The sequence below is a fragment of the Bubalus bubalis genome, chromosome X (genome assembly GCF_019923935.1).
Source record: "Bubalus bubalis isolate 160015118507 breed Murrah chromosome X, NDDB_SH_1, whole genome shotgun sequence".
NCBI lineage: Eukaryota > Metazoa > Chordata > Mammalia > Artiodactyla > Bovidae > Bubalus > Bubalus bubalis.
This window is the reverse complement of record NC_059181.1, coordinates 57,883,129-57,895,223: the sequence shown is the minus strand read 5'-3', so window position 1 is coordinate 57,895,223 and position 12,095 is coordinate 57,883,129. Positions and strand designations below refer to the sequence as shown.

The following is a 12,095-nucleotide window of genomic DNA, read 5'->3' as shown; positions in this document are numbered from 1 at the left end:
CAGGGAGGACATAGCATTCAAGTCATAATTGATTGCTTGGTTAATTAAGTTAAATATTTTTATTTATCTCTCATCTCCATTAGCATAGAGCCCCCATCTTTACACATTCTAATTGCTCAATAATCTCCTGCCTGGCCTGTGAGGCGGGTTCTGACAGGGAGACAATCAAGGGGACCAGGGGAGCACTCTGGGGGGAGGGATTCCGTGAGGAGTCACCCAGGACAAAGGAGCCCCAAGTCCCAGCTATTAGTTAATTGGGTGCTGGGGAAAACAGGCTTGAAGGGCTGAGTGAAAGGGATTATTACAGGTTCCTAATGGCTGGAAATTGATTTAACGCAGCACTGCATTTGCACGCAAGCCAGAAAGTTGGTAATAATCCACAGTGGGACTTTGCAGGAAGAGGGATGGAGGGTTTGGGGCCACTGAGTAGCCTCTGCAGGGGTTTCTTTGAACTTCTTTCCTGCCACTCCAGGAGCCTTTCTTAGGGGAGCACAGAGATACATTCCAAACAGGAGAGCGTTCTCATAGACTGCCTTCAGGAGCTCCACACGCTTGACAACAGGAGGCGAAGACAGACAAACAGACACACATTCAAACTAAGGCAAAGAATGATGGTTGCAGACAGAGACAGGGAGACAGGCAGAGGCTGATTGACACAGATAGAAAGACAGAGACAGACAGACTGAGAGACAGAGAAAGACAGACGCACACTGAAAGAGAGCCAACAGACATAGAGATAGTGATGGGGAGAGAGAGAGAGTCAGAGAGAAACAAGGTTGGGGGTGGGGAGAAAGACAGAGACAGGTTGGGACAGAAAGGGAAAGACAAAGACAGACGGATGGAGAAAGAGACACAGAGAGATGCAGATACAGAAGGATACAGAAGCACGGGAGAAATACAGAGACAGAGACAGAAACATAGAGACCCAGACACAAACGGATTGTCAGAAACAGAGAGAAACAGAAAGATACAGACAGTAAGACAGAGACAGACAGTGACAAAGATAGGCAGTCTGAGACAGAGACTGAGGTAGACAAAGACAGAAGGTAGAAATTAGACAGGGATGCAGACAGACATAATGGAGACAGAGATAGGGGAAGACAGAGAGAGCGGCAGACATACAGAGAGGGAAAGACAGAGACAGGGATAAATCCTCATCATTGTCAAGGACCACGTGGTATCCCATAGGGGTACATCTCCTTTAGTGTGGCGTTTAGTTTGCTGTTATTTAGCTTGATGGTTTCCTGTAGCGTTACCATGACTATACATTTTGCCCTGCCTCCCCATCTCCCCATGCCTTTACGAAGAGGCTAACAAAATGAGTATCAACATGGGAAAAGGTTTCTTCCTCATCCTGAGCAGTCAAAAAGAAAAGAAAAAAAAGTGAAAAAATAGAGACAGGTATTGGCTAAATTGCCCAAACTGGCAAATGGCAACAGTCAGGGTTTGTGAGAGTTTAAATGTTTAAATGAGTGTATTTCAGCTGTCACTGTTTGTACATTATTGAACATCTTTCTATTGTAAGCAGCAACAAGCAATTTAAGGATTTAAAGCTAGTTGGGTAGGAAAACAAAAGCAGACCTTTCAGTCAAGGTACACTTGTAGCTAAGTAGTCTCTGAATTTCCCAACTGAGGATACCTCTGTTTAGATGAAATGGCATCTTGGCATTCAGCTCGAGAAAAAGGAATTTCAAATTGCTTAGAAAGTTTATATAAAGAAAGTGAAATTCTTACCGAAAAAGAAATATTAATAATAAATTTTACCTTTCAACTGAATCATGACTTACTCTTCTCCCCAGTTATTTTGAAACACAAATAAAATGAAGTCTATTGTTTGTAGTTGGTTAGGTATACAGAATATAAGGGAACACGAGAAAGGGTAGGAGGCTGCAAAATTAAGGGCAAACATTGAAGGATGCAACAGCAGCTTCCTGGTTAAACCATTTCATATAAGTAACTGTCATGTAAATATTACTCTAATACTAGTATGTGGATTTGTGATAACAAAGCCTTTCAAATCTCCTTAAAGAGTAAAAGGAAGGAATGAATGGATAAAGTCAAAAGGAATTTGTTCACTGAACGACAATGGATAAAATCTAATTGGGAAGAGAAACATAAACCACCAGTAAGGAAAATTCTGATTTCAACTAAGTAAAGCATTAAAATCTGGTGACTATTTTTTTTTTAATTTAAATTTATTTATTTTAATTGGAGGCTAATTACTTTACAATATTGTATTGGTTTTGCCAAACATCAACATGAATCCGCCAAACACCAATACAGTATACTATTTTTTTTATTTGTTCATCTTGTATTAATTTATCACACTCTTTCCAAGCATGTATTTATTATTTATATGGCTTCTTAAATAGAGTTTTCCATTCTTTGACCTCAAAATGACTCAATGGAGGGAATGGGATGGTGACAATTTGTAAGTGAACAGTAATCAGAAACTAACAAATTCAAATCCTGACTAGTGTGCTTCTCCTTTTGTGACAAAAACAATTTTTATCTTACCCTTTTGATTACTAGTGTGGACTTCTCGTGATCCCACTTCCAGATGCCAAATAATTCCCATTATAATTCAAACGCGTTCCTTTCCAGAGGTTACCAGACCTGTTTTTAAGCGGGAAGGAGTCTTTCCAAGTACAATTCCAAGGTCAAATGTTTCTGAAGGGCAAAGGCCATCAAGGTGCTTAAAGAGTGCATTCTGGTGCATAAATAATTCATGACTGTGTGCCGCAGAAAAAGTCTGTCTAGTACCGAGATGTCCTCATAGAATCAATCTGCTGCCTTCCACTCCACCCCCAATATAGGGTTGTATAAGATTTGAGACGTCTTTCTAGGGTTAAAACGCTAGGAAAGGCAAAATAAAGCCAAACTAACATCAAGATATGATATAAAGTCAACTAACCTAAGAATATTGAGGAACAACCAATAAAGAGAAGATCATCAGTGTAGCCTGGGTGCGTTCACAGAGTGAGAGATCATGGGAACCAAGTACTACACACTCAGTGGCAGGGAATGGGGAAAGGGAAGCAATCCAAAGGAAGCTAGCGGTAGTGGTGGTAATGAGTGGGGCAGAGTGGCTCTAAACACGCGAACTGAAAGAGAAACCAAACTGTTTCTTTAACGTTCCTTTAATCAAGCTAAAGGAAATGCATATTTTAAAAGAGTTTCCCTAACAGTGGTAGAGTAGGTAGGTTCACAGGTTGCTCTCTCAAGTCAACTGGTCTTTGACTTGGCAGAAATGATGGGAGGGGGCATTGATGGATGGTAAACCAGGAGGACAGGTTGCCACTTTAACAGCACAAATAAGTTCTAAAGGTGTTGGGGGAGCAGGGCTTTAAAATTTCTCCTCTTCATAGGCTCAGGTAAACAACCTCAAGTATTATGAGCTACAGTTCAACAAAGACTCTGACAGAGTTGGGCCACCAGAGGTGGGCAAGTCCGGTTGGTCCCGCAGAAGGAGCTGGCATCTGGACAAAGCTGGTCGTCCCTGACCCCAGGGAAAGAGCTGCTCACCTCTCTGAGATTTTGTTTTCAGGAGTCCTCACTGAGGAAAACGCCCCTCTCTGGGGAGGTACAGGAAATTACAGGTCACATATATGGGGAAAACCACATCTTCGTTCTCCAGATTCACCACCTCTAGCTCTTCATCCTTTCCCAGCGAAAGCACTTGGAATTCTGTCTGCTTCCGGAAAATGGCTCTTCCAGCCCTGTCCAAGGAGGCCAGGCGCAAGCGGAACGCGACCTTTCTCTGCCAGAGTAAGCTGACCCCGAGACCGCAAGATTTCTTCAGCGCGCTGTGCTTGAAAATGATGCGCCGGTTGGCATAGCACACCACCAAGTCCCAGCCGAAGTTGAAGCCTGCCCACCGCCAGGTGCGCTGCGCATCCCTGAGGAGCCGGCCCCCGCACCGCATGCTGGTCCTCTGGAGGTCGGACACGAAGACATCCACGGGCCCGAGGTCTCTGGTCTGCTCAGCCCGGAGGAGGGCAAGCCACTGCTCTTTGTACACTGGGGCCAGCCACGTGGCAGGGATCAGTGCATCCTGGTCGATGATGCGTGCTGACGGCAGGTCGCAGATTATGTAGGCAAGCCGCAGCTGCTGGAACGCTGGCACGAAGGCTCTGCCCTGCTCGGTCTCCAGGAAAGCGGTGCCCTCTGACTCCTGCCTGGACCTGGCAAACCACGAGTCGGCATCAGGCAGTAGGTCTCTGCGGGGGCCTCTCCATGTCGGCTGCAGCTGCAGGAACATCCACTTTTTCAGCGTCGTGTACACATCCATCTCTACCTCCATCACGATGAGCTCTGAAGAGGCAATGACCTCTTTCATGAGATCCAGGCTAATTTCTCTCAATAACTCCTCACTATGCTGGGTCATTAGATTGTCCAGCAGCCACTGAAGACACATGGCCCTGATGTTCTGGAGTCCGTAGCTCTCAGCAGAGCAGTAGTAGCTGCACACGGTCTGATCACTGACCGTCTCCTTCATTACCTCCCCGCACTGCTGAATCAGCTTGTCCAGCTGCAGCATGCTGGCTGTGGCCAGCATGGGGACCACTCGACCGGGTGGGATGAGCACAGAGTTTCGGTACAGAAAACCTAAAGCCTCGTGCAATGCCTCACAATCAATGTTCTCGTCAGGCATCTGCAACTCTACAATATCCATGGTTGTCTCACGCCACGCACCACTGAACATGCTAGCAAAGTATCCTGACTGGCACAAGTAGACCTTGTGCAAGTTCCACTCCTCCCCCAGGGCACGGATCTGAACATCACTCCCTTCTCCTCTCAGAAAAAGTGTCTTATAAATGGACTCGAATCTGTCTTTTGCTCTCTTCCTGTGGGTCGCTTTTGTGAGCTGCCCTTCTGGGCCTGTCTTCCGCTTGTGGCGCCCTTGACTAGTGGTGGGTCTGGCATTTTCCCTCTCCTCCCCTTCCTCTATCACTGCCCCTGCTACCTCTTCGGCCTCCTCCTCCCCCTCAGGAGCACCTGGCTCCTCTGGGGCATGCCCCACTCTGTTCGAGGGCATCCAACTCTCTACTGCTCCCATGGATTTTACCTCATGGGTACAGAGGGCAAGCTTCCTCCCCAGACGCAGCTGCCGCTGGCACTAGCTCAGCCCATGGTGTCGTGGGATACGGTTGATGTTTGTGACGTCATCTTGGACGCCACGCAAAGCCACGCCCACGAGGCTTTCCCCGACCCCTCCCACTCCCCATCACGGGAGAAGTGCACTCTGTACCAGGAATTCCACTCTGTGTATCTTTCCCTCCAGGGATGATTTCTCTGGGGCTCCCTTCATAGGATAATGGTGGAACAGAGGACTTTGTGTATGAATTTTCCCCATGAATTTTAAGAACATAATTTCCTCTTCCCCATTTGAAATACTTAGTGATCACTCCTTTTTTTGGATAATTACATCTTGGTTCCAGCTCTGTGCTCTATGCACCTTAATTTCTGTAATTATTTTCTTAGGGTATCCCATCATTTGTGGCTGTGAAAACATTTTCTGTGATAAAAGTGGCAATGTTTGCCCAGTCTTTGCTTTTGTCTCTATTTTAGACACCAGCTAAGCATGTAACAAACTTAAACAGTGAAAGAAATGAGGAGGGAATGAGATGGATTTTGATTTTTGAGGAAATTAATAATATTAAATACTGACAAGTGTTACATGCTACACAGATTATACTGTGTAGAGAGAGTCTGGACCTTTCAATGACAAGGAAAGTACAATACAAGGGAAAAAACTTTGAAAATGGTAAGTCTCTCAGGTCATTTGAGCTTGCCTAAGTAGAATGTTTGGGGCTTCCCAAACATTCCCAGTGGTAAACAATCCACCTGCCAATGCAGGAGATGCATGGGGCATGGGTTGGGAAGACTTCCTCGAGGAGGAAACGACAACCCACTCCAGTATTCATGCCTGAAAAATTCCATGAATAGCAGAGACTTGCAAACTAGTGTCCATGGGGTCGCCAAGATTCTGTCCTATTCAAATCATGTGAGTAGAATGTTTACACACTTTGAATAGGACAGGATAACCTTAAATCACATTTTAAATATTCTCTGTTAGATGGCTATAGAAAGTTGATAAGAAGGTCTATATAATGCTTCAGGTTCAGTGGTGCTTGGCATGAGACAAACATGAATACTGACTCTAGAGTTGTGACATCTTATGGTGAATGGTGAACAGTGCCGCCAGATTCGTGGTCTCCGAAGGAGAAGATTTAACTCGGGACCAAAGACAGTCTCAGTCAAGACAGTCTCAGTCACTTGGAGCATTGTGTAGATTTTATCTAAAGTGAAAGTGACAGAAAAAGCTTCAGACATAGACATCAGAAGGGAGCAGGAGAGAACCCACCTCACTAGTTTAAGCAAGGCTTTATACACTTCTCAACTAGCTGCTGAGAATAGATAAAAGATACCTCAAGACTGCGAGAATTTTTCCAGACCCTTTCCTCTAACATACCTCCTGGGATGACATCAGCACGAGATCAGCCAGAAGGAACAGGTTAACCCAGAGCTACAGCTGTGGAAGTTTTTACCCAGACCTTCTCCCATAACATATATCCAAAGCTTAAAAAAAAAAAAAAAAAAAAGGCATGTCCTTGAATAAGAGATACTGCTGCCTACGAGGCCTACATATCTATAGGAAAGACTGTGAAAAAGAAAGAATGTTTATCTCCTCCTTAAAGGGGCCTTAGGCTTTGACTCCTTATCAACCTGCCTAAGTTAAGTCTCTCATTTCCCCCTTTTTATTTTAGGAGAATATTGTTGCTGAGGGGAAAGGGGCAGAGAAATCTGTCAGTACCTGCTTCCTGCAGGTGAGGGGCACTGACCCTAAGTGGTTGAAGCAACATATTCTCCTCCAATATTTTGGCCACCTGATGCAAAGAGCTGACTCATTGGAAAAGACCCTCATGTTGGGAAAGATTGAAGGCAGGAGGAGAAGGGGATGACAGAGGATGAGATGGCTGGATGGCATCACTGACTCAATGGACATGAGTTTGGGTAAACTCCGGGAGTTGGTGACAAACAGGGAGGCCTGGTGTGCTGCGGTTCATGGGGTCGCAAAGAGTTGGACATGAAGGAGTGACTGAACTGAACTGAACTAGGTTTGTCACAGCTTTCCTTCCAAGGACCAAGCATCTTTTAATTTCATGGCTGCAGTCACTGTCTGTAGTCATTTTGGAGCCCAAGAAAAGAAAATCTGTCACTGCTTTCACCTTTCCCCCTTCTATTTGCCATGATGTGATAGAACTGCATGTCATGATCTTAGTTTTTTTGAATGAGTGTTTTTTGTTGTTTTTTTTTTTTTTTTTGAGGTTTAAGTCAGCTTTACACTCTCCTCTTTCACTTTCATCAGGAGGCTCTTTAGTTCCTCTTCACTTTCTGCTATTAAGAGTAGTATTATCTGCATACCTGAGGTTGTTGATATAGGTGACTGGTTTTATCTCTAGGATTTCTATTGTTATCCCATGGTCTGTATTTCTGTTTTGGTGCCAGTACCATACTGTTTTGGTTACTGTAGCTTTGTAGTGTATTGTGAAGTCAGGAAGCCTGATTCCTCTAGCTCCATTTTTCTTTCTCAAGATTGCTTTGACTGTTCCGGGCCTTTTTTTTTCTTCCAAACAATTTGTAAACATTTTTGTTCTATTTCCATGAAAAATATCATTGTAATTTGGTAGAGATGGCATCGAATCTGTTAGTCAGTTTGGGTAGTGTAGTCATTTTCCCAATATTGATTAATCCACTCCAAGAACATGGTATATCTCTCCACCTTTTTGTGTCATCTTTGATTTCGTTTATCAATCCTTATAGTTTTCTGAGTACGGGTCTTTTGCCTCCTTAGGTATGTTTTCTTCTTAGGTATTTTTATTATATTTTAAATGTGATGTAAAGTGGGATCGTTTCCGTAATTTCTCTTTCTGATCATTCGTCATTAGTGTATAAGAATGCAAGAAATTTTGGTGTATTCATTTTATATCTGGCAGATTTACCAAATTCAGTGATAAACTCTGGTAGTGTTCTGGTAGCATCTTTATGATTTTCCATAGTTAATATCATCTCATTTACAAACAATGACAATTTCACTTTTTTCCCCCCGTTTTTGATTCCTTTTATTTCTTTTTCTTCTCTGATTGCCATGGCTAGACTTCAAAACTGTTTTGAGTGGTACTGGCGAGTGTGGCCATCTCTGTCTTGTTCCTGGTCTTAGACAAAATGCTTTCAGTTTTTTGCCGTTGAGACTGATGTTTGCTGTGGGTTTGTCTTTTATGTCCTTTATTTTGTTGAGGTAGGTTCCCTCTGTGCTCACTTTCTGGAGAGTTTTTAATCATAAATGGTGTTGAATTTTGTTGAACATTTTTCTGTATCTGTTGAGGTGATCATATGGTATTTGTTCTTCCATTTGTTAATGTGGTGTATCACATTGATTGATATCCATATATTGAAGAATCTGCGCATCCCTGGAATAAATCCCACTTGATCATGGTGTATAATTCTTTTAATGTGTTGTTGATATATGTTCTAGAGAGGCTATTTATCATAAATGGATGTTGAATTTTGTCCAAAGCTTTTTCTGCAGATACTGAGATGATCATAGGGCTCTTACTCTTCATTTTGTTACTGGGGTGGTATATCACAGTGATTTTTTTGTGTGTGTGTGGATAATGAAAATTCCTGGCACCCATAGGACAAATCCTAATTGATCATGATTTATGATCTAATGCATTATTGAATTTGCTTGACTAGTATTTTGTTGAGAATACCTTCCTCTGCAGTTTTTTGGAATGGTTTCAGATGGATCAATATCAAGTCTTCTCTAAATGCTTGGTAGAATTCACCTTTGAAGCCTGGGTCCTTGTTTTGTGAGTGTTTTAAATTTCTGATTCAATTTTAGTATTGGTAACTGGTGTGTTTTTATTTTCTATTTCTTCGTGGTTCAGTCTGAGGAGATAGTACCTTTCTAAGACTTTGTCTTCCTCTTCTATGTTGTCCATTTTATTGGTGTATAGTTGCTCATTGTAGTGTCTTATCGTCCTTTGTATTTTGTAGTCTTGGTTGTAGCTTCTTTTCTATTTCTGCTTTTATTGATGTGGGCCCTCTCCCTTTTTTTCTTCATGTGTCTGGCTCAACATTTATCGATTTTATTTATGTTTTCAAAGAACCAGCTTTTAGTGATAACACTAGTGACCTTTTCTACTGGCTTCTTTTAGCTTCTAGATCATTTATGTCTGCTCTGATCTTTAGGATTTCTTTCTTTCTACTATCTTTGGGTTTTGTTTGCTCTTCTTTCTCTAGTTGGTTTAGCTGTAAGGTTTGGTGGTTTATATTAGATTTTTTTTTTTTTTTTTGTCTCCTGAGGTAAGTTTGTGTCACTAAAAACTTCCATAATAGAACTGTTTCTGCTTTGTCCCATACATTTTGGATCGCCATGTTTTCATTTTCAGTTGTCTCTAGATATTTTTTAGTTTCCTCTTTAATCTCTTCAATGATCCATTGGGTGTTTTGTAACAGAATTTTTTAGCCTTCATGTGATTCTGTTGTATTTTCTCCAGTTTTCTTGTTTGTTTTGGTAGTTGATTTCTAGTCTCAGAGCTCTGTGGTAAGAAAAGATGTTTGTATGATTAAATTTTTCTTAAATTTACTGAGGCTTCCTTGTGGCCTAGGTTGTGATCTCTTATAGAGAATGGTTCATATTCATATAAAAAAGAATGTGTAATCTCTTGCTTTCAGATGGAACGCACGTGCTCTGTGTGTGTGTGTGTGTGTGTGTGTGTGTGTATATATATATATATATATATATATATATATATATATGAAAGCAATGGCACCCCACTGCAGTACTCTTGCCTGGAGAATCCCATGGATGGAGGAGCCCGGTAGGCTGCAGTCCATGGGGTTGCTAAGAGTCAGACAGGACTGAGTGGCTTCACTTTCACTTTTCATTTTCATGCATTGGAGAAGGAAATGGCAACCCACTCCAGTGGTCTTGCCTGGAGAATCCCAGGGACGGGGGAGCCGGATGGGCTGCCGTCTATGGGGTTGCACAGAGTTGGACACGACTGAAGCGACTTAGCAGCATATATATATATATATATATATATATGTATATATATATGATAAGATAAAATTAAGAGCATTTAATATGTAATGTGTTAATTCAGGCCTGTGTTTTCTTATTCATTTTCTGTCTGGATGATGTGGGGTTGATGTAAGTGGGGTGTTAGAGTGTCTTAGCATTATTGTATTAGCATTGATTTTTCATTTTATTTCTGTTAGTATTTGTCTCATATACCTAGGTGCTCCTTTTTGGGTATATATATTTGCAATTGTTATATCTTCTTGTTGGATTCATGCTTTGTACATTATGTAGTGTCCTTCTTTGCCTCTTGTAGCAGTCTAAAGTACATATTGCCTGATATAAGTATGGCTTCTCCAATTAATTTTTAAAAATTTTCCATTTGTTGGAATACCTTTTTCAATCACCTCACTTTCAGCCTGTATGTGTCTCTAGATCTGAAGTAAGTTTCTTGTAGGCAGTATATATCCAGGTCTTGTTTCTGATCCAGTCAGCCATTCTGTCTTTGGTTGGAGCATTTAATCCATTTATATCTAAGGTAATTATAGATAAGTGTGTTTTTCTCGCCATTTTGTTACTTGTTTGGGATTTGTTTTCCTTTTTTGTCTTTTGTTCACTTCTCTTTTGGTTTGATGACTATAGTTAGTGTTATGTTTCTATTCCTTTTTTGTGTCTATATCTATTATACATTTTTGGCTTCCAGTTATCATGAGGCTTTTTTATATCAGTCCATATATATACATGATTGTTTTAATTTGCTGATCTCTTAATTTTAAACACATTTTAGAAACCCTGCATTTGTACTCTCCTCCCCTCACCATGACTGTTTTTGAAGTCATATTTTGCATCTAACTGCTTTGTGGATACCTTAACTGCTTACTAGGATGACAGTAGATTTTACTCTTTTTTTTTTTTTTTTTCTAATTCCTTTTAACCTTCCTACCAACTTTGTGTGGATAATTGCCTACCTTTACAGTATGTTTGTCTTTATCAGTGAGCTTTTACATTTCCTCATTGTTTCCAGTTGTGGCCTTTTCTTTTTTCTTAGAGACGTTCCTTTACCGTTTGTTGTAAATCTGGTTTAGTGGCAGTGAATTCTTTTAGGTTTTGCTTGTCTATAAAGCTTTTGATTTCTCCATCAAATCTGAACAAGAGCCCTGCTCAGGAGAGTAATTCTCGGTTGTATTCTAGGTGGTGGTTTTCTCTTTCCTCAGTTTAAATGTATAGGGCCACTCTTGTCTGGCTTGCAGAGTTTCAGCTGAAAAATCAGGTGATAGCCTTATGGGAGATTCCTGGTTTCTTATTTCTTGCATTCCCCTTGCATCTTTTAACATTTTCTCTTTATCTTTAATGTTTTTCATTTTGATTACAATTTGTCTTGGTGTGATTTATTCCCTTTGGGATAATCCTCTAAGGGACTTCCTGCAACTCCTGGACTTGGGTGACTTTTTGCTTCCTCATGTTATGAAAGTTTTCAGCTATTATCTCTTCAATTATTTTCTCAGGCCCTTTGTCTCACTTTTCCTTATGGGGCCTGCATAATGTGAATATTAGTGCACTAGTCCAGAGGTCTATTAAAGTGCCCTCATTTCTTTTCGTTCTTTGTTGTTGTTGTCGTCATCCAGCGGTAGTGATTTTCAGTACTCTGTCTCCCAGCACACTGGTCCATTCTGCAACATTTAATCTACTGTTGATTCCTACAGTAGGTATGAATCCTACTGTAAAAAATTCCTAAGTTATTTTTTATTTCACTTTTGTTCTTTATGTTTTCTAACTTTTGTTAAAAACTTGTGGCTTCTTATCCTTTGCATTCATTCTTCTGAATTCTTTTGTTATCTTATTATCATTACTATGAATTCTTTTTCATGTAGATTGCCTATCTCCACTTCACTTAGTTCTTCTTCTGGGGTTTTATATTTTTCCTTCATCTGGAACATATTCTTCTGCTGCCTCATTTTGCCCAAGTTGCCATTTGTGTTTTCATATATGTGGTAAGTAGCTACAT

General features: G+C 41.2%; 1 protein-coding gene and 1 pseudogene across 1 annotated transcript; both read right to left on the bottom strand.

Moving 5' to 3' along the window:
* The window catches only part of LOC123331926, a 66,889-nt pseudogene that overhangs the window by 18,398 nt on the left and 36,396 nt on the right, over positions 1 to 12,095 (bottom strand).
* LOC102389121 (germ cell-less protein-like 1) lies at positions 3,125 to 6,919 on the bottom strand. Its single transcript, XM_044937136.2, has one exon. The coding sequence runs from the start codon at positions 5,057 to 5,059 to the stop codon at positions 3,554 to 3,556; it is 1,506 nt and encodes a 501-aa protein (XP_044793071.1). The 5' UTR covers positions 5,060 to 6,919; the 3' UTR covers positions 3,125 to 3,553.

Bases quoted from the DNA above. Each gene is read 5' to 3' on its own strand.
- LOC102389121 (XM_044937136.2), bottom strand. From the start codon at position 5,059: ATGGGAGCAGTAGAGAGTTGGATGCCCTCGAACAGAGTGGGGCATGCC.